At 37.0% G+C, this 24506-nt stretch overlaps 1 protein-coding gene across 6 annotated transcripts in view; it reads left to right on the top strand.

Moving 5' to 3' along the window:
- The window catches only part of FAM227B (family with sequence similarity 227 member B), a 297097-nt gene that overhangs the window by 91684 nt on the left and 180907 nt on the right, over positions 1–24506 (top strand). For all 6 annotated transcript variants that reach the window (XM_063794131.1, XM_063794130.1, XM_063794134.1 and 3 more), the window contains one exon: positions 18936–19073. In XM_063794131.1, the coding sequence (XP_063650201.1) occupies positions 18936–19073 (138 nt within the window). The remainder of the gene's footprint in view (positions 1–18935; positions 19074–24506) is intronic.

Here is a 24506-nt window from a genome sequence, read left to right as displayed (position 1 = left end):
TTCTGCATATATTGAGATGATTGGATGGTTTTTGTTTTTAATTCTGTTTATATAATATATCACATTATTGATTTTCATATCTTGAGCCATCCTTACATCCCTGGAATAAAACCCACTTGACCGTGATGCATTATCTTTTTGGATGTGCTGTTGGAATCAGTTTGCTGGTTGTGTTTTTGAAAATTTTTACATCCGTGTTCATCAGAGATATTGAACTGTAGTTTTCTTTTTTACAATGTCCTTACCTGATTTTGGTACTGGGTGATACTGGTTTTGTAGAATCAGTTAGATGAGATTCCCTCCTCCTTGATGTTTTGAAGTAGTTTCAATAAGATTGAAACTAGCTCTTCTTTGAACATCTGGTAACATTTGACTGTGAATTTGTCTGGTCCTGGACTTTTTTGTTGTTTTTTTAATTGATTCAATTTTATTAATCCTACTTGATCTGTTCAGAATTTCTGTTTCTTCCTGGTTCAATCATGGGAGGTTGTATATTCCACAAAATTTATCCATTTCTTCTAGGTTTTCTAGTTTGTACGCATAGAGATGTTCAAAATAGTCTCTGATGATCCTTTGTATTTCTCTGATATCAGTGGTAAGTCAGTTTTATCATTTCTGACTGTGCTTATTTGAATCTTCTTTCTTTTTTGCTTGGCAAATCTACCTAGTGGTCTATCAATCTTGTTTCTCCTTTCAAATAACCAACTTTTCATTAATGTTTTGTATCACTTTCTTAATCTCAATTACATTTACTTCTGCTCTTATCTTTGTTATTTATTTTCTTCTTGTAGCTTTGGGTTTAGTTTGTTCTTGTTTTTCTAGTTCCTTGGGGTAAATATTAGGTTGTTAATTTGAGATCTCGATATTTTTGATGTTGGCATTTAACACTGTAAACTTTACTCTCAGCACAGATTTTACCATATCTTAGATGTTTTGGTATATTATGTGTCTGCTTCATTGATTTCAAAATTTTTTTATTGCTGTCCAAATTTCATTTTTTACCCAAAAGTCCTTCAGGAGCAAGTTGTTTCGTTTCCCTGTACTTATGTAACTTTGAGAGTTCATTTTAGGATTGATTTTTAATTTTATTCCACTGTGGTCTGATAAGATACTTGATACAATTTCAGTTTTTGAAATTTATTGAGACTTGCTTTATTGCTAAGCATCTGGTCAGTTTTGGAGAATGTTCCATATGCTGATGAGAAAAATGTTTCTTTTGCAATTGTTGGGTAGAATCTTCTTTAAATGTCTATTAGGTTCATTTGATCTAGAGTCCAGTTTAAGTCCAGAGTTCCTTTCTTGATTTTCTACCTTGATGGTATCTAGGTCTGTCAGTGGGGTGTTGAAGTCCTCCACTATTACTGTATTGATGTCCATCTCTTTTCTAAGGTTTATTATTCTTTGTTTTATGCATCTTTGTGCTCCATTGTTGGCTTCATATATATTTAAGATCGTTAAATCTTGTTGAATTGAACCCTTCAATATCATATGATGTCCTTCTTTGCCTTTTTTTTTACCATTGTTTTAAAGTCTGCTTTATTTGATGTAAGAGTACTACTCCTGTTCATTTTTGTATTCTGTTTGTGATATATATATATATATATTTCTCCACCCTTTAACTTTGAGTCTCTAGGTATCTGTACACATTCGATGGGTCTGTTATAGGCAGGTCCTGTAGAACTGATCTAATGGTGACAAATTACTTTAGTGTTTTATTTCTCCTTCATTTAGGAAGCTCGATTTGGCAGCATATAAAATGATTGGCTGGTTTATTAGTCTGTTTTCATGCTGCTAATAAAGACATATCCAAGATCGGGTAATTCATACAGGAAAAAGGTTTAATGGACTTAAGTTTAATGGACTTACAGTTCCATATGGCTGTGGAGGCCTCACAATCATGGCAGAAGGCAAGGAGGAACAAGTCATGTCTTACATGGATGGCAGCAGGCGAAGAGAGAACTTTGCAGGGAAACTCCCATTTTTAAAACCATCAGATCTCATGAGACTTATTCACTATCCCAAGAACATCAGGGAAAAACCTGCCCCCATGATTCAATTACCTCCCGCTGGGTCCCTCCCATAACATGTGGGAATTCAAGATGAGATTTGGGTGGGGACACAGCCAAGCCATATCATTTTACCCCGATTCCCTCCCAAATCTCATGTCCTTACATTTCAAAACCAATAATGCCTTCCCAACAGTCCCTCAAAGTCTTAACTCATTTCAGCATTAACTCAAAAGTCCACAATCCAAAGTCTCATCTGAGACAAGGCAAGCCCCTTCTGCCTATGAGCCTGTGAAATCAAAAGCAAGTTAGTTACTTCCTAGATACAATTAGAGTACAGGCGTTGGGTAAATACAGCCATTCCAAATGGGAGAAATTGGCCAAAACAAAGGGGCCACGGACCCCATGCAAGTCTGAAATCTGGTGGGGGAGTCAAATCTCAAAGCTCCAAAATGATCTCCTTTGACTCCATGTCTCACATCCAGGTCACACTGATGCAAGAGGTGGACTTCCACAGGCTTGGGCACTTCCATACCTGTGGCTTTGCAGGGTATATCCCTCCTCCAGGCTGCTTTCACCAGCTGGCGTTGAGTGTCTGTGGCTTTTCCAGGTGCACAGTGAAGGCTGTCAGTGGATCTACCATTCTGGGGACTGGAGAGCAGTGGCCATCTTCTCACAGCTCCACTAGGCAGTGCCCCAATAGGGACTCTGTGGGGGCTCTGACCCCACATTTTCCTTCTGCACTGCCCTAGCAGAGGTTCTCCATGAGGGTCCCTCCCATGCAGCAAACTTCTGCCTGGGTATCGAGGCATTTCCATACATCCTATGAAATCTAGGCGGAGGTTCCCAAACCTCAATTCTTGACTTCTGTGCACCTGCAGGCTCAACACCACATGGAGGCTGCCAAGGCTTGGGGCTTCCACCCCCTGAACAAACCACTCGAGCCCCTTTTAGCTATGACTGGAGTGGCTGGAACACAGGAAACCAAGTCCCTAGGCTGCACAGAGCAGGGAGCCCTAGGCCCAGCCGACAAAACCATCTTTCCCTTCTAGGCCTCCAAGCCTGTGATGGGAGGGGCTGCCATGAAGACCTCTGACATGCCCTGATGACATTTTCCCCATTGTGTTGGGCATTAACATTCAGCTCTTCATTACTTATGCAAATTTTGCAGCTGCCTTGAATTTCTCCTCAGAAAATGGGATTTTCGTTTCTATCGCATAATCAGGCTGCATTTTTTTTAATCTTTTGTGCTCTGTTTCCCTTTAAAACTGAATGCTTTTAACAGCATCCAAGTCACATCTTGAATGCTTTGCTGCTTAGAAACTTCTTCTACCAAATAACCTAAATCATCTCTCTCAAGTTCAAAGTTCCACAGATCTCTAGGGCAGGGCCTAAATGCCACCAGTCTCTTTGCTAAAATATAACAAGAGTCACCTTTGCTCCAGTTTCCAACAAGTTCTTCATCTCCATCTGAGACCACTTCAGACTGGATTTCATTGTCCATATCACTATTAGCATAAAAATGCTGATAGTGAAAGCCATTCAACAAATTTCTAGGAAGTTCCAAACTTCCTCACATCTTCCTGTCTTCTGGGCCCTCCAAATTGTTCCAACCTCTGCCTGTTACCCAGTTCCAAAGTCTCTTCCACATTTTTTGGTATCTTTTTAGCAGCACCCCACTATACCTGTACCAATTTACTGAATTAGTCTGCTTTTGTGCTGCTAATAAAGACATATACGAGACTGGGTAATTTATACAGGAAAAAGATTTAATGGACTTAGGGTTCCACATGGCTGGGGAGGCCTCACAATCATGGTGGAAGGCAGGGAGAAGCAAGTCATTTCTTACATGGATGGCAGCAGGCAAAGAGAGAGCTTGTGCGGGGAAACTCCCATTTTTTAAACTATCAGATCTTGTGAGACTTATTCACCATCCCAAGAACAGCAGGGAAAAACCTGCCGTCATGATTCAATTACTTCCCACTGCAACCCTCCCACAACATGTGGGCATTGAAGATGAGATTTGGGTGGGGACACAGCCAAACCATATCAGCTGGCTTTTTGTTTTCTTTAAGAAGACTAACCCTAGGCTCACTCTTCTAGCGTCTCTGCTAGCTTCAAGGTTTCTGCTTAGAAGTCTGCTGTTGGTCTGATGAGATTTTCTTTATAGCTGATTTGCTGCTTCTCTACATCTGCTCTTAAGATTTTTTCTTTCACATTGAAGAGAGTAAAAGAAAGAGAGTCTGAGTACTGTATGGAGAGTAGAGATGGAGAGTCTGATTACTGTATGCTTTAGTGAAGCTTGTTTTGTATAGAATCTCCCAGGTGTCCTTGAATTTCTTGTATTTGGATGTGTTCATCTCTAGCAAGATCAGGGAAATTTTCCTGAATTATTCCCTCAAATGTGTTTTCAAATTCCTTTTTCTTCTTCTCCCTCAGAAATGTTTTTAAGTCATAGGTTTGGTTGCTTTACGTAATCCCGTATCTCTTAAAGACTTCTTTCATTTTAAAAAATTCTTTCTTTTTTTAATTTTTGTATGACTGGGTTAATTTGAAAGACTAGTTTTCAAGCTCTGAAATTTTTTTCTTCTACTTGGTCTAGTCTATTGTTAAAGCTTTAAACTGTATTTTGAAATTCTTTCAGAGAGTTTTTTATTTTTAGAAGTTCTGTTGGTTCCTTAAAATATATCGATTTCATCTTTCATGTTCTGAATTTTTTATCTGTGTTGTTTTTCAACTTTGTCTTGGGTCTTATTGAGCTTCCTTACAATCCATATTTTGAATTCTTTATGTGTCATTTTAGAATTTTCATTTGGTTCATATCCATTGCTAGAGAAATGACTGTGATTCCTTTGGGGATGTCAAAACACTCTGTCTTATTTGCTTCCAGAGTTTTTGCACAGAATCCTTCTCAACTGAAGAAGCTATCACTTCTTATTTTTAAATTTGCTATCATTTAGATGGGACTTCTAAATTTTTTATTCTTTTCTCCTTTGTGGGTCTGACTGTAGTGTATGTTGTGTATGATCATTTTGGTTTGTTCCTGGGTGATCTCCAGGGGCTAAGACACTGTTACGGGTTCCTTGCTTATAGATAGCTTTTGGACATGATTTTCTCAAATGGCTCTTGTTGTAGCTGTGTATTGGGTGTATGAGCTGACTCACTGTCTTCTGTGCGGCTGAGAGTGTGGACGTCTTAGGAAGCTTATCTCCTGCCCTAGCATGGTGTGTTTCAGCAGGTTATTTGGTGGTGCAGTTCAGTTCCTAGTACAGTAGGTGGTGCTTAAGACTGGAAGCCAGATCACCCTCCAATATCTTGATAATGAGTGGAAATGCCACCCTGATAGGGGTGGTGGAGGGAGTTCATGGTTGAATGTGCTGAGGTCTGGGGTGGAGAAATGACGTGGGGGCTGCACCATCTCCTCATCTTTGGCAGGTAGAAATATAATTTGCTTTCCTATCATGCCCCTGTCATAGGGCTTGCAAGCTTCAGTTAAAATAGATTCTGTTCTTTATCTGGAGACCACGATGTGACTAGGTCCATGGAAAACACCCATCTGGTAGCTACCAAAATGGCCTGGGGAAGAAACTCTCTCCCCAGCTCCAAACAGCTCTGCAGCTAGTCTGCACTCTTTTGCAGGAAGGGGAGATAAGCCCTCCCTTTGTGCAAGCTCAGGTGGCAGCAGGCACGCTTTCAGGGAGGTGTAACTGACACAAATAGCATAGGAAAGGCTGTCTCCAAGTTTGTTTGCTTTAGTTCCCAGTGGGGAAAGCCTTGGCTATGTCCACAGCTGTAGACAAGGGGAGTAAGAGATGAACCCCTCTCCATGTCCATTGTCAGCCACTAGTTGCTGCCCTTTTGCTAGGCAGAACAACATTGCCCCTTTCAGAGATCACCACACACCCATGTTTCCTTTGTTTCAAAGGGCACTTTAATGGGCTGCACTGCCCCTTTTCCTTGGGGCAGCCCATGCTAAGGGCTAGGTCTTCAGGAATCCCACAGCTCCCTAGGGTCTGGCTGGTCCCCTGTGATTGCCAAAGTCAGAGTGTGTTCCAGAGCATGTTTCCAGATGATCTGGTGATGCAACAACACAGGGCTAAGATTCCCTGGATGAGACAGTGTCCCATAACAAGAGTACAAGCAGTATGGCACCCACCACCTCAATTCAGGTTTGAGGGGAGCGTGAACACACATGCACAATCTGGCTGCCCTGTGCTGTACCCCCAGGAAGTTCCCATATCACTTCCAACAGCATTGCTTGTGCTCAGAAGGGAAGAGGGACTCTGACAATTCAGTGGTCAGTAGTCTGTCTTGGGGTGAGGGGAGCAAAGAAATATTTCCACCTATCCTTTCACTGGGACTTCAAGTTCTCCAGGCATCAATCTCTACCAGACTCTTGCTGTCTTCCTTTCCTGCAGCCCAGCTTCTTCCTGGGGGTTTGATATGGTTTGGCTGTGTCCCCACGCAAATCTCATCTTGAACTGTAGCTCCCATGTGTCGTGGAAGGGATTTGGTGGGAGGTAATTGAATCATGGGGATGAGTTTTTCCCACGCTGTTCTCATGATAGTAAATAAGTCTCACAAGATCTGATGGTTTTATAAAGGGCAGCTCCCCCTGCAAATGCTCTCTCTTGCCAGCCACCATGTAAGATGTGCCTTTGCTCCTCCTTTGCTTTCCACCATGATTGTGAGGTCTCCCCAGCTATGTGAAACTGTGAGTTTAATTACACCTCCTTTTTCTTTATAATTTACCCAGTCTTAGGTATTTCTTCACAGCAGTATGATAACAGACTAATACAGTAAATTGGCACCAGGAGAGCAGGGTACTATTAAGATACCCAAAAATGTGGAAGCAACTTTGGAACAGGATAACAGGCAGAGAGGTTGAAACAGTTTGGAGGGCTCAGAAGAAAACATAAACATGTGGAAAAGTTTGGAACTTCCTGGAGACTTGGAGGGCTCAGAAGACAGGAAGATGTGGGAAAGTTTGGAACTTCCTAGAGATTTGTTGAATGGCTTTAACTATCAGCATTTTGATGCTGATAGTGATATGGACAATAAAGTCCAGGATGAGGTGGTGTCAGACGGAGATGAGGAATTTATTGGAAACTGGAGCAAAAGTGTTCCTTGCTACGCTTTAGCAAAGAGACTAATGGCATTTTCCCCCTACCTTAGAGATCTGTGGAACTTTGAACTTGAGAGAGATGATTTAGAGTATCTGGCAGAAGAAATTTCTAAGCAGCAAAGCATTCAAGATGTGACTTGGGTGCTCTTAAATGCATTCAGCTTTATGTATTCACAAATATATGGTTTGGAATTGGAATTTATGTTTGAAAGGGAAGCCAAGCATAAAAGTTCAGAAAATTTGCAGCCCAATAATGCGACGGAAAAGAAAAGCCCATTTTCTGAGGGGAAATTCAAACCAGCTGCAGAAATTTGCATAAGTAATGAGGAGCCAACTGTTAATTGCCAGGACAATGGGGAAAATATCTCCAGGGCATGTCAGAGGTCTTCACAGCAGCCCCTCTCATCACAAGCTGGGAGGCCTAGGAAGAAAAAGTGGTTTTGTGGGCTGGGTCCAGGGCCTTGCTGCTTTGTGCAGTCTTGGGACTTGGTGCCCTGTGTCCCAGCCATGGATGAAATGGAGCCAACATACAATGTACAGATCAGGACATTGCTTCAGAGGGTGCAAGCCTTGGTGGCTTACACATGGTGTTGAGCCTGAGGGTGCACAGAAGTTAAGCATTGGGGTTTGGTACCTTCTGCCTAGAAATTAGAGGATGTATGGAAATGCCTGGATATCCAGGCAGAGGTGTGCTGCAGGGGTGGAACCCTCATGGAGAACCTCTGCAAGGGCAGTGTGAAAGGGAAATGTGGGGTAAGAGTCCCCACATAGAGTCCCCACAGGGGTACTGCCTAGTGGAGCTGTGAGAAGAGGGCCACTTTCCTCTAGACCCCAGAATTGTAGCTCCACGGACAGCTTGCACCATGTGCCTGTAAAAGCCACAGACACTCAATGCCAACCCATGAAAGCAGCCAAGAGGGAAGCTGTACCCTGCGAAGCCACAGGGGTGGAGCTGCCCAAGGCCATGGGAGCCCATCTCTTGCATCAGCATGATGTAGATGTGAGACATGGAGTCATAGGAGATCATTTTGAAGCTTTAAGATTTGACTGCCCTGCTGGATTTCAGACTTGCATGGGGCCTGTAGCCCCTTCACTTTGGTCAACTTCTCCCATTTGGAACAGGTATATTTACCAAATGCCTGTACCCGCATTTTATCTAGGAAGTAATTAAGTTGCTTTTGATATTACAGGCTCATAGTCAGAAGGGACTTGCTTTGTCTCAGATGAGATTTTGGACTGTAGACTTTTGAGTTAATGGTGGAATGAGTTGAGACTTTGGGGGACTGTTGCAAGGGCATGATTGTATTTTGAAATGTCAGGACATGAGTTTTGGGAGGGGCCAGGCATGGAATGATATGGTTTGGCTGTGTTCCCCACCCAAATCTCATCTTGAATTGTAGCACATAATCCCCATGTGTTATGGGAGGGACCCGGTGGAAAATAATTGAATCATGGGAGTGTTTTTTTTTCCATGCTGTTCTCATGATAGTGAATAAGTCTCATGAGATCTGAAGGTTTTATAAAGGGCTGTTCCCCTGAACATGATCATTCTTGTCTGCTGCCATGTAAGACCTAGTTTTGCTCCTCCTTTGCCTTCTGCCATGATTGTGCAGCCTCCCCAGCCGTGTGAAACTGTGAGTCCATTAAACCTCTTTTTTCTTTATAAATTACCCAGTCTGGGGTATTTTCTTCATAGCAGTATGAAAATGAACTAATACAGTGTTCTCCCAACAGTTTTGAGCATAATTCCCTTAGCTTTTCACTCAGGTCATGACCATCAACCTGTAACTTTAATCTTTCTGAGGAGTACTGGCATTCAACAACCGTAGGCAGCCATCTTAAAATCCTATAAAAACACAAACCTATATTTTTTAAGATAAAAGATAACCATGCTGGTGAGAGTGTAGGTTAATACAATCATTTTGGACAACTGCCAATATCTACTAAAGCTGAGCGTATGCATACTTTTGTCACAGAATATGTATGACTTCCAGGTACATGCCCTATAGAAATGTGCACATTTCTGTACACCGAAAAAAGAGCAAATTGTTCATATCAGGCCTGTCTATAATCATCAAGACAGAAACTGTAAAAGTGCCCATCAGTAATATGAAGTTTACGTAAATTGCAGAATATTCATACAATGAAATATTACCAGAAATAAGAGTGAACAAATTATATCTATATACAACAATATGGTTAAATCACACAAACTTAGTTAAACTAACAAAAAGAAAAAGCCAGATACAAGTGAGTAGATGCTGTATGAGTCTATTTATATAAAGGTCAACATCTATAAAACTAATCTATTGTGTTAGTAGTGAGACTAATAGTTACCCTTGGAATGGGTAGTAACTAGAACAGAGGACTCCTAGGTGCTGGTTATGTGAGCACTATATATTAAATTTGTAAAAAATTAATTGAGCTATACATTTATGATTTGTTCATTTTTTGAATATTTATATGAATTTACAAAAAGTTAAGTTGAAAACAAAGGCAATAGTAGCTGCAGTAAAGCCTCTATGATTTATTTAATCATTAATATGTTTGTATAGATTTTTCTTACACTGTTTTCTCTTACAGTTTATATCCATCAAGAATCACATGTTTTCTGAGTCTAATTCTCATGAATGATTTTCTCAACTTATATTTGTGACTCAAATAGATTTTTATCTTTTATTTGTGACTATTTTGCACTGGCAAAAGCACTTGTTGAAAGAATTTTATAAAACATATTTTTATTTCTTTGTTGAGGAAATGTTTGTATTATAGATCTAAAATACTAGATTCAATGTTCTCTTTAATGTATCATATATTCTTCTTCAGGATGAAGTAATCACTTTCTTAGGCTGTTTACAGTATACTGAGTTCCATTAATTTCATTAACAACTGGCTTTAGTTTTGGTTCATTTTTTCACAACTAAAATTTTCATTGCCTAAGTGACTTATACACAATAAGGGAAAAAAAGGATCATAAGAGGCTGTATTAGTTTTCTATTGCTGCTGTAACAAGTTGCCATTTAGTGATTATAACAACACAAATGTATATCTTACAGTTCTGGAAGTTAGAAGTCTAACTGGAGTAAAATCAAGATATTGACAGAGATATGTTCCTTTAGAGGCTTTTTGGGAGAATCTGTTTCTTTGTAGCTTCTAAAAGCTCTCTGTATTTGCCTTATAGCCCTTTTCCATTTTCAAAGTCATAAGTGTCTGATCTCATATCACATCACTTTGACACTGACTGCTTTGCCTCTCTCTTCCACATTTAAGGATTCTTGTGAATTCATTGAGCCTGCCTGAACAATATAATCACCCTATTTTATGGTCAGCCAATTAGCAAACTTAATTCTATCTTCTCCCTTAAGTCCCCTTCACCATATAACAAGACATATTCATAGTTTTGGGGGATTAGAACATGGGTGATTTTGAAGACTGCCTCTGCCCACCACAGAGACACATTAAGGTTTTGTATAACTGGCTAGACTATGTCACAACCTTTATGACTGAATTCCACCTCCCAGCCTTACAAAAAGTAAAATTAAAACCTGTGCCATTACTTATGGCTTCTGCCTAGGATTTAGATAGCTAAAAATACATTGCTCCCTCCCTTCTACCAAAAAACACTGAACTATCTGCAATTTCAAAACCTTTCCTGAACCCATCAGAAGTTGTAGGCACCAATCCAAAATCTATTTTTAAAAAGTAGCCACCAAGCAGAGAGGGGATGCAAGCCTTGTTTACCTGGAGGAGATGCAGTACTTTGCCATAAAATCAAGTAAGAACAATTTAGCAGAAATTTTTAGTGAATTGCTAAAAGCTGAGCATAGGTTAGTGTGCGGATAAAAGAGAAGTTGCCCTACATTTATGTTGTACACCACGGACCTCATAAGAAAGCTTAGGGATAGTGTGACAATCCTGAGAATGTCTGGGAGAATGGAAGAGCAGTCACTGAAGGAAAGGGATAAAGCCCCTACTCTATGTAAAAAATAACAATAAAAAAATTTTTTTAAGTCTTGGCATGGGGACAGCAAACCCTATTGTCCTTAAAGAACTGGTGAAGACCTGATTTACCTACAAGAAAGAAGCAGAGAAAAAACCCTCTACTTGTGAGGCCAGGACTACATACCAGATCCAAAATATTAGAGGTGTGCTACAGCTGGAGCAAGTCTGGATCATTGAGAAGACCCCATTCCAAGACACAGGAACATAGCCCATCACTGAGCTGATTCAGGGCAACGGAGGATATCCCATTGCCACCCATCTAACAAACATCAACTAACAAATATCAGCAGTTTATTTCTGAGAGAGGGGAAAGTAGTGTATAAAAATACTGTTTTTGAGAAGAAGGCACAAAGAGAAGATCTAAAGTTGATAGACAGACAAACACAACAAAACACTTCTGGAATAATAGTTCCCATCCTAAGAGGAATTTGAAGCATATCAGTACTAAAAGTAATAATAGCAACAAGAAAACATAAACACAGTTCATTCTAGACTAGATTTGGTCAGTTTCTCTCACTAAATTTGAGCAAAAGAAGAAGCCCATTTTCAGGCATGAAAACTACTTACCTCATCTTTACTACACTGCATAATATATTTGGGCTTCAACAAAAATTATAAGGTATGCAAAAAAGCCATAGAAAAAGAAAACACTGTCAAGCGAAAAAGCAATCAACAGAATCAGTTTCAGGTAAGGCTCATAGATTGGAATGTCAGACAGGAAATTTGAAATAACCATAATTAATATGTGAAAGGCTTTAGTGGAAAAGGTGCACAACATGCATACTTAGATGTGTAATTTCAGCAGAGACATTGAAAACTCTAAGAAAGGATCAAATGATAAACACGTGAACAGAGATGAAGAATGTCATTGACAAACTTATCGCATAAACTTGTCACACCCAAGGAAAGAATCCATTAACTTGAACATAGATCAGAGAAATTACCCAAACTGAAACACAGAGAGAAAAAAGAGTGAAAAATACAGAACGGAGCATCCAAGACCTGTAAGACAACCTCAAACTGTCAGGCATATATGTAATTGGAATCCCTAAAGGAGAAAAGAGAGAATATATTATAAAAGAAATATTTGAGAAGGTAATGGCTGAGATCTTCCTAAATGGAAAAGAGTGGTCTTTTCAAAAAATTGTCCTGGAGCTCGTGGATATTCATAAGTTGAAAAATAAACTTTGATTCAAATCTTCTAACCTATGCAAAAATTAACTGAAATGGATTATAGCCCTAAGTGTAAAACTTAAAACTATAAAACTTTTGGAAGAAAGCATGAAAGAAATTTTTGTGACAATAGATTAGGCACAATTTCTTAGCTAAGACATCAAAAGCATAGTGCATAACAGAAAAATCTTGACAAATTGGATTTAATCAAAATTAAGAACTTCTGTTACTCAGAAGGCACTGTTTATAGAAATGAAAAGAAAATTCACAGCCTGGAAGAAAACACTGGAGTATCATATTTATAATAAAAGATTGGTATCGAGACATATGAAGAGCTCAAAATTCACTGAAAAGAAATCAAACATCTCAGTTTAAAAATGGGTGAAATATTTAAATGGAATAGGAAGAGAGGAAGTCATATTATATCTGTTTGCAGATAACATGACCCTATATTTAGAAAACCACATAGTCTTAGCCCCAAAACTCCTTAAGCTGATAAGTAACTTCAGCAAAGTCTTAGAATACAAAATCAATATACAAACATCACAAGCATTCCTATACATTAACAATAGACAAGCAAAGAGCCAAATCATGAATAAACTCCCATTCACAACTGCTACAAAGATAATAAAATACCTAGGAATACAGCTAACAAGGGACATGAAAGACCTCTTCAAGGAGAGCTGCAAACCACTGCTCATGGAAATAAGAGAGGACACAAACAAATGGAAAAACATTCTGTCCTCATGGATAGGAAAAATCAATATTGTGAAAATGGCCATACTGCCCAAAGTAATTTATAAATTTAATTCTATTTCCATCAAACTACCATTGACATTCTTCACAGAATTAGCAAAAACTACTTTAAAATTCAGATGGAACCAAAAAAAGAGCCCACATAGCCAAGACCTTCCTAAGCAAAAAGAACAAAGCTGGAGGCATCACACTACCTGACTTCAAACTATCCTACAAGGTTACAGTAACCAAAACAGCAAGGTTCTGGTACCAAAACAGACATATAGACCAGTGGAACAGAATAGAGACCTCAGAAATAAGACCACACATCTACAACTATCTGATCTTTGGCAAATCTGACAAAAACGAGCAATGGGGAAAGGATTCCCTATTTAATAAGGTGCTGGGGAAACTGGCTAGCCATATGCAGAAAACTAAAACTGGACCCCTTCCTTATACCTTATATAAAAATATAATTCAAGATGGATTAAAGACTTAAACATAAAACCAAAAACCATAAAAACCCTAGAAGAAAACCTAGGTAATACCATTCAGGACATAGGCATGGGCAAAGATTTAATGATGAAATTGCCAAAAGCAATTGCAACAAAAGCTGAAATTGACAAATGGGATCTAATTAAACTAAAGAACTTCTGCACAGCAAGAATCATCAGAGCAAACAGGCAACCTACAGAATGGGAGAAAATTTTTGCAAGTTACCTATCTGACAAAGGTTTAATATCCAGAATGTACAAGGAACTTAAACAAATTTACAAGAAAAAAACAACCCTATCAAAAAGTGGGCAAAGGATATGAACAGACACTTCTCAAAAGAAGATATTTATGTGGCCAACAAATGTATCAAAAAAAGCTCAACATCACTGATCATTAGAGAAATGCAAATCAAAGCCACAGTAAAATACCATCTCACACCAGTCAGAATGGTGGTTATTAGAAAGTCAAGAAACAACAGATGTTGGTGAGGCCGTGGAGAAATAGGAACACTTTTTACATTGTTGGTGGGAATGGAAATTAGTTCAACCATTGTGGAAGACAGTGTGGCTGTTCCTCAAGGATCTAGAATCAGAAATACCATTTGATCCAGCAATTCCATTGCTAGATATATACCCAAAAGAATATAAATCATTCTATTATAAAGATACATGCACATGTATGTTTATTGCAGCACTATTCACAATATCGAAGACATGAAACCAACCCAAATGTCCATCCATGATAGACTGGATAAAGAAAATGTGTTACATATACACCATGGAATACTATGCAGCCACAAAAAAGAATCAGATCATGCCCTCTGCAGGGACATGGATGAAGCTAGAAGCCATCATCCTCAGCAAACTAACACAGGAATAGAAAACCAAGCAACTCATGTTCTCACTCATAAGTGGGAGTTGAACAATGAGAACACGTGGACACAGGGAGGAGAAAAACACACACAAGGGCCTGTCGAGTGGGGAGAGGGTGAGGCGAGAGAAGGCAGAGCATCAGGACAAATAGCTAATGCATGCAGGGCTTAAAACCTAGGTGACAGGTTCATAGGTGCAGCAAACCACCATGGCACATGTATACCTATGTAACAAACCTGCACATTCTGCACATGTATCCCAGAATGTAAAGTTAAATAAATAAATAATTTAAAAAATAAATATTTGAATAGGCACCTTATCGAAGAATTTGTATGAACCTAAGAACATCATCTCAATTATTGGCATAGCCATAATAATTCTGGAAGATTGTGGGTAATGATAAGGGACAAAAAATAATTCAGAAAGAAATGTACAACTCTTAGTAATTAATAGAAGAAGCAAGCAAAAAAATGAAACCTAGGACAGGTATAAACGATTTAAATAATATGATTAACAAACATGAAGTAATGTATACATATAGAACACTACAATTGAAAAATATACATTACTTTCAAACACAAAATATTTATAAAAATTCTTTTTATATTCAGCCAAAAATCAAATACTTCCAGCTTTCAAGAGATTTAAATCATATGGAATCATTCATTGAATGCAATGCAATACATTAGAAACTATGATAAAAAAATAGGAAGTCTTTATGTAAGTTGAAGATTAAAAATATGTGCCTACGTGTGTAAATATGTAACAAACCTGCACGTTCTGCACATGTACCCCAGAACTGAGAGTATAATAATAATAAAAAGAAATATGTGCCTAATAACATGCTCATCTATCTGAGCCCCCACCCAGTTCTGTTCCCTTGCTGGAGAGGCATTGTGCTCACTGGGTACATACCCAAAGAAATATAAATCATTCTATTATAAAGACATGTACATGTGTGTTCATTGCAGTACTGTTAACTATAGCAAAGACATAGAATCAACCCAAATGCTCATCAATGATAGGCGGGATAAAGGATATGCAGTACATATACACCATGGAATACTATGCAACCACAGAAAGGAACGAGATCGTGTCCTTTGCAAGGATATGGATGCATCGGGAAGCTATTTTCCTGAACTAACCCAGGAACAGAAAACCAAACACTGCATGTTCTCACTTATAAGTGGGAGCTGAACGATAAGAACACACGGACATATGCAGGGGAACAACAAACACTAGGGCCTATTGGGGATGCAGAGGGAGGGAGAGCATCAGGAAGAATAGCTAATGGATGCTGGGCTTAGTACCTAGGTGATGGGGATCTGTGCAGCAAATCATCATAGTACACGTTTATCTATATAACAAACCTGCACATCCACACATGTTCCCTGGAACTTAAAAGTTAATGAAAAAATAAAATAAGAAATATGTGCCTACTAACTCAATCTTCAAAGAAGATATCATAATGGAAATTAGAGAAACGGAAACTAGTTTGGAACAAGTTGACAAGAATAAATACTATGTCTCAAAATATATAAGATGATAGCTAAGGTTCTTGGAAGGTAATTTATGGCCTTTAATGTGTATTTTCAAAAAAGAATAAAGACTGAAGACCACAGTGATCTGTTTAAGCATCCATCTCAAATGGGAAGAAACTAACCCTTCAGAAGACTTTTTGTTTTTGACATCTCAATTCTCTATATTATATTCAAAAAGAGAAAACAGAGAGAAAGCAAAGAAATAATCAAAGAATTACTTCAAAAAGTTTTCCATGCTTGAAAAACTTGAGTTTCTAGTTTGAAAGAGGTTATCTAGTGCTTAGGACAATGGATAAAAATTGCTGTATGCCACAGTAAATTGTGAGTCCTCAGAACCCAGAGAACAAAAAGAAAATGCTAAAAAAAAAACTTCCAGAGAACAGAAAGATTAAGAAACAGAATTGTATCATCCCTCTTAACAGCAGCTTTGAAAGACAGAAGAGAATGGAACAATGTCTTACAAATTCTAAGGGAAAATTATTTATAACCTAGGACCCTAGACCCAACCAATTTGTCAGGTAAGTGTAAAGATGAACTAAAGACATTGTTAACTTATATACATCTTTCCTCATCAAGTTATTGGAGAAAAAAAAACCACCAAAATAAGGCGTAAATTAATGAAGAGGTTAAGATGAGAGTCAAGAAATGGAGGCTTTAACACATGAGACATGTAAATTGAATCTCCAAAATATTGGTGAAGGGAGCTCCCTAAATGATAACTGCACAGGCCTAATGAAAAAATTTGTTCAGATTCGAGCACATTGGCAGGCTTTGGGAGAGATGTCTCCAAGAATATTAAACTGAAAGCATCTCTAATGCATCTGAATGTATTCAAAGGCAATTTAGACAATAGTGGGGGGAGCAGTTTGGAGCTAAGTTAATTATAAGTACATAGAACATAAGAAAACAAAAACATCCAACAATTATTAACTTCAGATAAAGAAATTTTCTTAAGAAAATAAGTATAGCAGATTCATTTTTAAAGTCTCAATTGACCACATTATTCTCTATATTCAAAAGGAGAAAACTGGTTCAGCTGTCAACAAGATTTTACATAGTTATAATAATGTAAATGCTGATATTCACACAATGAAAATTATAACAGTTGATATTATGTAAAGAATAGAAAGTTAGCTTGTATGTGGTGATAATGGGATAGGATGGTGAAAGATCGTTAAATCTTTATCTTCCCTAGTTGGACGTCAATAGAATGCCTAAAATTAATACATCAAAATGTAACAATATAGCCCTTTTTTTGTGTGCTATGGTTATGGGTCCCAGATAAAGATAGTTGTTTCTGGGAAGCAAGATATGGTCTTGGGGATGTGTGAGGAACTATGGGACTTTGGAAATTAAACAAATAGTTTGACATATAGTTTCACTCTTTAAATTGTATGTCTGTATAAATTTTATAAAATGAAAAATGAAAATTAGAATATATGTAAGTTACCAAATAATTGCAAAGACATTTTAGGTTTTTAGCTCCTTTATTTTATGTGCCATTTGTTTCTAAATCCTGTAGGATAACAATTTCCTAGGAAATACTTGAATAGATCCTACTAGAGTTTAGTTTTTTAAAACTGGCAATGTGAAAGATAAATTTCGAGTGTTGTGGCTCTATATTAATGTCATTCTTTGGAACAATTCATGTTTTTGACCAGTTTGAATTAAAACTTGTAAATAATATTGGAATGTAGTCAGATATCAACCAGTGGCTAATTTGCAAAAAAAAAAAAAAAAAAAAAGTAACAGTGAAACTAACATATTAAGTGCTTACTAGGGATCAGGCACCATGTTAAATAATTTCACGTCTGCCTTGATGGCAGACAGGGACTAGATTGAAATGACTTTTGCGCCCCTTGTGTCAAGCACATAGTTTGGTACATAGTAATCCCTCTCTCTCTTTATATATCAGGACCAAGTAGGGTTTATGCAATACTGGACAGTATTAACCATGTATTTTATTTTCTATATTCTGATACTTTGACATCTGGTACCTTGATGACCCTAGAAGGACTGCACTTCCTAGGGTTAGTTAATTACTAGAGGCAAATTGCCCATGAGCATGTTTTTTAAATGCTTTTTGATTTTTAAACAAACCAACCAATTCAGAGGTCACACACAACCATTTCCTTTATTTGGCTGTTACACTCTGGGTCACTATCCACCTGCCCAAATCATCCCAGGACTAGGTACCAGATAGGGATAGCTCCTATGCACTAAAGCCTGCTGAAATTATTTAAAGTAGTCAATCATAGGCCTTCTTGCCTTGCCTCTTCCTTCCTAAGGAAAGCACAATAAAGACTCTCCCCCACAGTTCTCCCCTCTTTCTCTGCCTCCTGACTGGCCCCAGGGCTTGCCCATGTGGCCCCCTGTGGCATGACATCCCCCTACTCTTGGGAACTGTGAGTAATAAACCATCTTTATAAACGCAATCTGCTGATCTGTTGGCCTTACTATACTTCAATTTTTCTATTAATGCACAATATTTTAAAACATAGGCAATCTATCTAGAAGCACTCAAGTGAATCAAACTGAAGTCTGCTAAATAAGTGATAACTGTATCTAAAAACATTTAGAAAATTACAATTTGATGGCTCAGTCTAGTGAATAACCCTCATTGAACACTCACCGCTGAGAAAATATTGGCTACATTTATGAGCATGTTAGTTTATAGTCATAATTATTGTTAACATATAATATTAATAATAATATTAGTTCATATTTGTGTCGTACTTTCCCATTTACCAACACTGTAACATATATTTCAAAATAATTTATGTTATTCTCATTTTTATTGCTGAGGATACAGATGTTTAGAGTGGTTAGATGACTTATCTAATCCTACGCAGCTTAAAAGGAACAAAAAAGGAACTTTTTTGTTGTGAGGATGAAATGTATAATTATCATAAAAATGCTTTGACAAATTAAAAGGTATTTTCAAAATCCAAATTTATTTGGCTAAATATGTATTTTATATTAACAGGTTTAAAACCTCAAAAAGGCTTTTGGACCCACTGGAAACTGAAAGAACTCTCCACAACCACCATTCATGGTAGCAAAAAAGCACCTGCAAAATCAGTAAAGGAAAGAATTGCAGACAGTCAAGAACATATATCAACTAGTAAGTAAAGTTTTTGTATACTGCCAAATGGAATAGGTAGCAAAAATCAATTAATTTATATATTAGGCAGAATTTTCTAATGATTTATGTTTTTGGTGAGGGCCTTAAAATAACATTTGATTTATAGATTGATGTTATAGTGGTACACACTTAAGTCCTTTTTCCATTTGCCTGTTACAAAATAATGATTTTTTAAAATGTTTATCCTTTTTATCTTTATGTATACTACATATATTCTCACTTTTACTTGTATTGCTAACTGGTTAATCATGTATTGTCTCTATAGATAAATTTACCTTTTTTATTTTGTTCATTTAAATTATGTTTTATTTAGGGTTTCAGTTTTGTGGTGTCTTTGTCAAGACTTAACTAAGATTATAAAAATACCTACCTGTATTTTTCTAGTATTTTTAAATTTCCATATAAATTTAACTCTTTATTATAAACAGCATAGTTGTATTCCAATATGATGGTTTTTTTTTTCCAAATGATCCGTTTATTAAATAGTCCACTTAGAGCCTACTTGAAATACCAATTTATTTACATTTTAGTATTCTTTTCTGTTCCTTTGAGCCACGTCCAAATTCTTGTGCCAGGACCAAAGTCCTCAGTTACTCTACATTAATAAGCTTTGTAAGGTGAGTTTATTTCTCTCCTGTTTATGCTATTTCTTTAATACCAAACATAAGTCTAATGCTCAGGTCTCATGTATGACCAGTTAAATCAGAATCTAGGCTTAGTAATGTTTAAAGCTCCTCAGTGCCTCAGATGATTTCATGTGCAGGCAATGTTACAAACCACTAATGCAGAGGGAAATACCTTTCTAACCTATACCTTGATATAGGCCAAGGAAGAGGAGGAATTAACCTACCCAGCCTATTCTTTGGGAAGTTATTCTTTAGTTAATCTCTGATTCTAGAATTATTTAGTTAATTATTCTTCTTCAGATCTGAGAATTTTGAATTTAGAGCATCACCGTTTTAACTGTGGTTTTCTATATTCTTATCGCAGTATATATCATCCAATATGATTTCTATCTTTTATTAGTTACAGGAAATTTTCTTGTTTGCTGTCACCCTCAGTGTTTTACCAAAACTTCGTATATATTGTTATGGGGGCTGGGGGGCTATTTCTAGGGATTTCTAATAGAAAGAGTAATAGTCTACTATCTTGAGCCAATTTTGTTTATCTGTTTTGACTTCTCACCCTCACATATGAATAACTAAATTGAGAGTATTTTGTGAACTTTCCATTTTCTTTTTAAGTAACAGAAAAGTGGTAAGAATAGCATTCAGAACTCCCATATATCCTTTACCTACCAATTATTTATATTTTGCTTGTTCTTTAAATCATTCTCTTTCTTCTTTTTTCACATAAGCAATTAAAGATTAAATTTCCCTAAGCACTGCTTTAAGTGTGTTGTATTTAGATACGTTGTATTTTATCACTTAATTAAAAATTTTCTAACATTTACTGTAATTCCTACTTTGACCCATTAGTAGGTCAAAGTAGGGTTATTTAGAAAAGTATTGTTTAATTTCCAAATGTTTGGGACCTTTCTAGATATCTTAAAATTACTGATGTCTAATGAAAAAAAAAAACTACTGTGGTCTGAGGGCATACTCTGTATTATCTTTTGCAACGTGTTGAGACTTGTTTTATGGTTCAGAATGTGGTCTGTCTTGGTGAACATTCCATGTACACTTGAGAAGAATGTATATCTGCAGTTAAAAAAAATCTCAGTTAGATCAAGGTGGCTAATAGTATTATTCATATCTTCTGTATCGAGTCAGCTAACTGTAGCCTGTGGATTAAATCAGGTGTGTAGCATGTTTTTATACATTCTATGAACTTAGAATGGTTTTTGCATTTTTAAGGGTTGTAAAAAACAAAAACGTAAAACAAAACAAAGAATATGTGACAGAGACTACATTGGCCTGAAAATCCTACAATACTGACTTGCTTTTTATAGAAAAATTTTGCTCACCCTAGTTCTATGTCTTTATTGATATTTTATTTAGTTCTATTAATTACTCAGAGGGGATATTAAAATATAATTTTAGAATTATCTATTTCTCCCTTTAATGTTATTGATTTTTGCTGTATCCATTTTTAAATTATTGAGCAAATATACTTTTATTAGGTTTTTCCTTTAATCATTATAAAATGTTCCTTTGTAGCTATGATAATTCTCCTTTTTTTGAGTTCATTTTGTTTAATCTTAATATAGACACTTCAGTTTTCCTATGCTTATGGTTCACATCGTATCTTTTCTCATCATTTTACATATAACTAGTTCATATTCTTATATACTTTTTGTAAACAATCTGTAGTTGAGTCTTGTTTTTTTATTCAGGATGACAATCTCTTCACTTTAATTTGAAGTGTTACTTCACTTACATTTAATGTAATTATTGATATGATTAATCTTATTTCTACTAGTTTCTATTTGTTTTGAGATTTATCCCATCTGTTCTTTGTTTTCCCTGTCTTCTTTTGGTTAATTGAATATTTTTGTCATTCTATTTTAATTCCTCTATTGGCTATTTACCTATACCAGTTTTGTATTTTTTGAGGCTGCTTTAATGCTTGCAAAATGCATTCTTAAATTATCAAAATACTATCTAAAGTTAATATTGTCCTACTTAACTTAAAATGTAGGACCTTGGAGCAGTATAGTTACATATACACCCCCTTGTCTTTTTTGCTATTGTCAAATATATCTACATAAATAATAGCCTCACATTACATAGTGTCATGACTTTTGTTTCAAATAATTACATGTTTTTTCAGCTTTTTTGAGATCTAATTGGTGTACAATAAATTGCATATATTTAAAGTGTAAAATTTGATGAGTTTTGACATATGTATAAATCTGTAAAACCATTACAACTCGAGGTAAAAAACACATCTATCTCTCTCAAAAGTTCCTTATGCTTTTTTTGTAATTCCTTCTTGCCACCAACCCACAGGCAATCATTTATGTAATTTTTGTCACTATAGGTTAGAATGCAATTTTCTAGAATTTTACATAAATGAAATTATATAGAGTGCATGCTGTTTTTCAACTAACATTTTTTATTCCACATAATTATTCTGAGATTCATTCATGTTGTTACATGTATTAATAATCTCTTCCTTTGTGTTGCTGAATAGTAGTCCTCCATAGTAGGAATATAATATGATTTGTTTATCCATTCATCTTTTGGTGGCTATTTGTATTGTTCTCAGTATTTGGCTATTATAAATACAGCTGCTATGAACATTTATATACAAGTATTTGTTTGGATATAGGATTTTATTTCTCTTTGATAAACATCTAGTAGTGAGATGGCAGAGCAGCATGGTTATGTAATGTATTAGGTCATTCTTGCATTGCTATAAATAAATGAAAAAAGAGGCTTAATTGGCTCATGGTTCTGCAGGCTTTACAGAAAGCATGGTGTTGGTATCTGCTCAGCTTCTAGGAAGGCCTCAGGAAGTTTACAGTCATGGCAGAAAGCAAAGGGGGAGCAGGCACATCACATGGTGAAAGAAGAAGCAAGTGAGAGAAAATGGAAGGGAGGTGCCACACACTTTTTTTTTTTAAACTTTAACATGCACATGAATGACCTTTATTTTATTAAAAGTTTCTGTTCAGTGGGTCTGGGGTGGGACCTGGGATTTTGCATTTCTAGCAGTCTTCAGGGAATGCGAGTGTTGCTAGTTCCACACACTTTGAGTAACAAAGTTATAAACAATATATATCTGATCTTTTCTTTTTTTTATTATACTTTAAGTTTTAGGGTACATGTGCACAACGTGCAGGTTTGTTACATATGTATACATGTGCCATGTTGGTGTGCTGCACCCATTAACTCGTCATTTACATTGGGTATGTCTCCTAATGCTATCCGTCCCCCCTCCCCCCACCCCACAACAGGCCCCAGGGTGTGATGTTCCCCTTCCTGTGTCCATGTGTTCTCATTGTTCAATTCCCACCTATGAGTGAGAATATGCGGTGTTTGGTTTTTTGTCCTTGCGATAGTTTGCTGAGAATGATGGTTTCCGTCTTCATCCATGTCCCTACAAAGACATGAACTCATCATTTTTTATGGTTGCATAGTATTCCATGGTGTATATGTGCCACATTTTCTTAATCCAGTCTATCATTGTTGGACATTTGGCTTGGTTCCAAGTCTTTGCTATTGTGAATAGTGCTGCAGTAAACATACGTGTGCATGTGTCTTTATAGCAGCATGATTTATACTCCTTTGGGTATATACCCAGTAATGGGATGGCTGGGTCAAATGGTATTTCCAGTTCTAGGTCCCTGAGGAATCGCCACACTGACTTCCACAATGGTTGAACTAGTTTACAGTCCCACCAACAGTGTAAAAGTGTTTCTATTTCTCCACATCCTCTCCAGCACCTGTTGTTTCCTGACTTTTTAATGATCACCATTCTAACTGTTGTAAGATGATATCTCATTGTGGTTTGGATTTGCATTTCTCTGATGGCCAGTGATGATGAGCATTTTTTCATGTGTCTTTTGGCTGCATAAATGTCTTCTTTTGCGAAGTGTCTGTTCATATCCTTTGCCCACTTTTTGATGGGGTTGTTTGTTTTTTTCTTGTAAATTTGTTTGAGTTCTTTGTAGAGTCTGGATATTAGCCCTTTGTCAGATGAGTAGATTGCAAAAATTTTCTCCCATTCTGTAGGTTGCCTGTTCACTGTGATGGTAGTTTCTTTGGCTATGCAGAAGCTCTTTAGTTTAATTAGATCTCAATTGTCAATTCTGGCTTTTGTTGCCATTGCTTTTGGTGTTTTAGACATGAAGTCCTTGCCCATGCCTATGTCCTGAATGGTATTGCCTAGGTTTTCTTCTAGGGTTTTTATGGTTTTAGGTCTAACATTTAAGTCTTTAATCCATCTCGAATTAATTTTTGTATAAGGTGTAAGGAAGGGATCCAGTTTCAGCTTTCTACATTTGGCTAGCCAGTTTTCCCAGCACCATTTATTAAACAGGGAATCCTTTCCCCATTTCTTGTTTTTGTCAGGTTTGTCAAAGATCAGATAGTTGTAGATGTGTGGCATTATTTCTGAGGGCTCTGTTCTGTTCCATTGATCTATATCTCTGTTTTGGTACCAGGACCATGCTGTTTTGGTTACTGTAGCCTTGTAGTATAGTTTGAAGTCAGGTACCGTGATGCCTCCAGCTTTGTTCTTTTGGCTTAGGATTGACTTGGCAATACGGGGTGCCACACAGTTTTAAACAACCAGATTTTGTGTTAACTCAGAGTGAGAGCTTACTTATCACCAAGGGGATGTCCCAAGTCATTCATGAGGGCTCTGCCTTCATGATCCAACCACTTCCCACCAGACCCCACCTCCAACACTGGGGATTACATTTCAACATGAGATTTGTACAGGGACAAATATCCAAACTATATC

Source organism: Pan troglodytes, chromosome 16, assembly GCF_028858775.2.
Source record: "Pan troglodytes isolate AG18354 chromosome 16, NHGRI_mPanTro3-v2.0_pri, whole genome shotgun sequence".
NCBI lineage: Eukaryota > Metazoa > Chordata > Mammalia > Primates > Hominidae > Pan > Pan troglodytes.
This window is presented reverse-complemented; position numbering and strand designations above follow the sequence as displayed.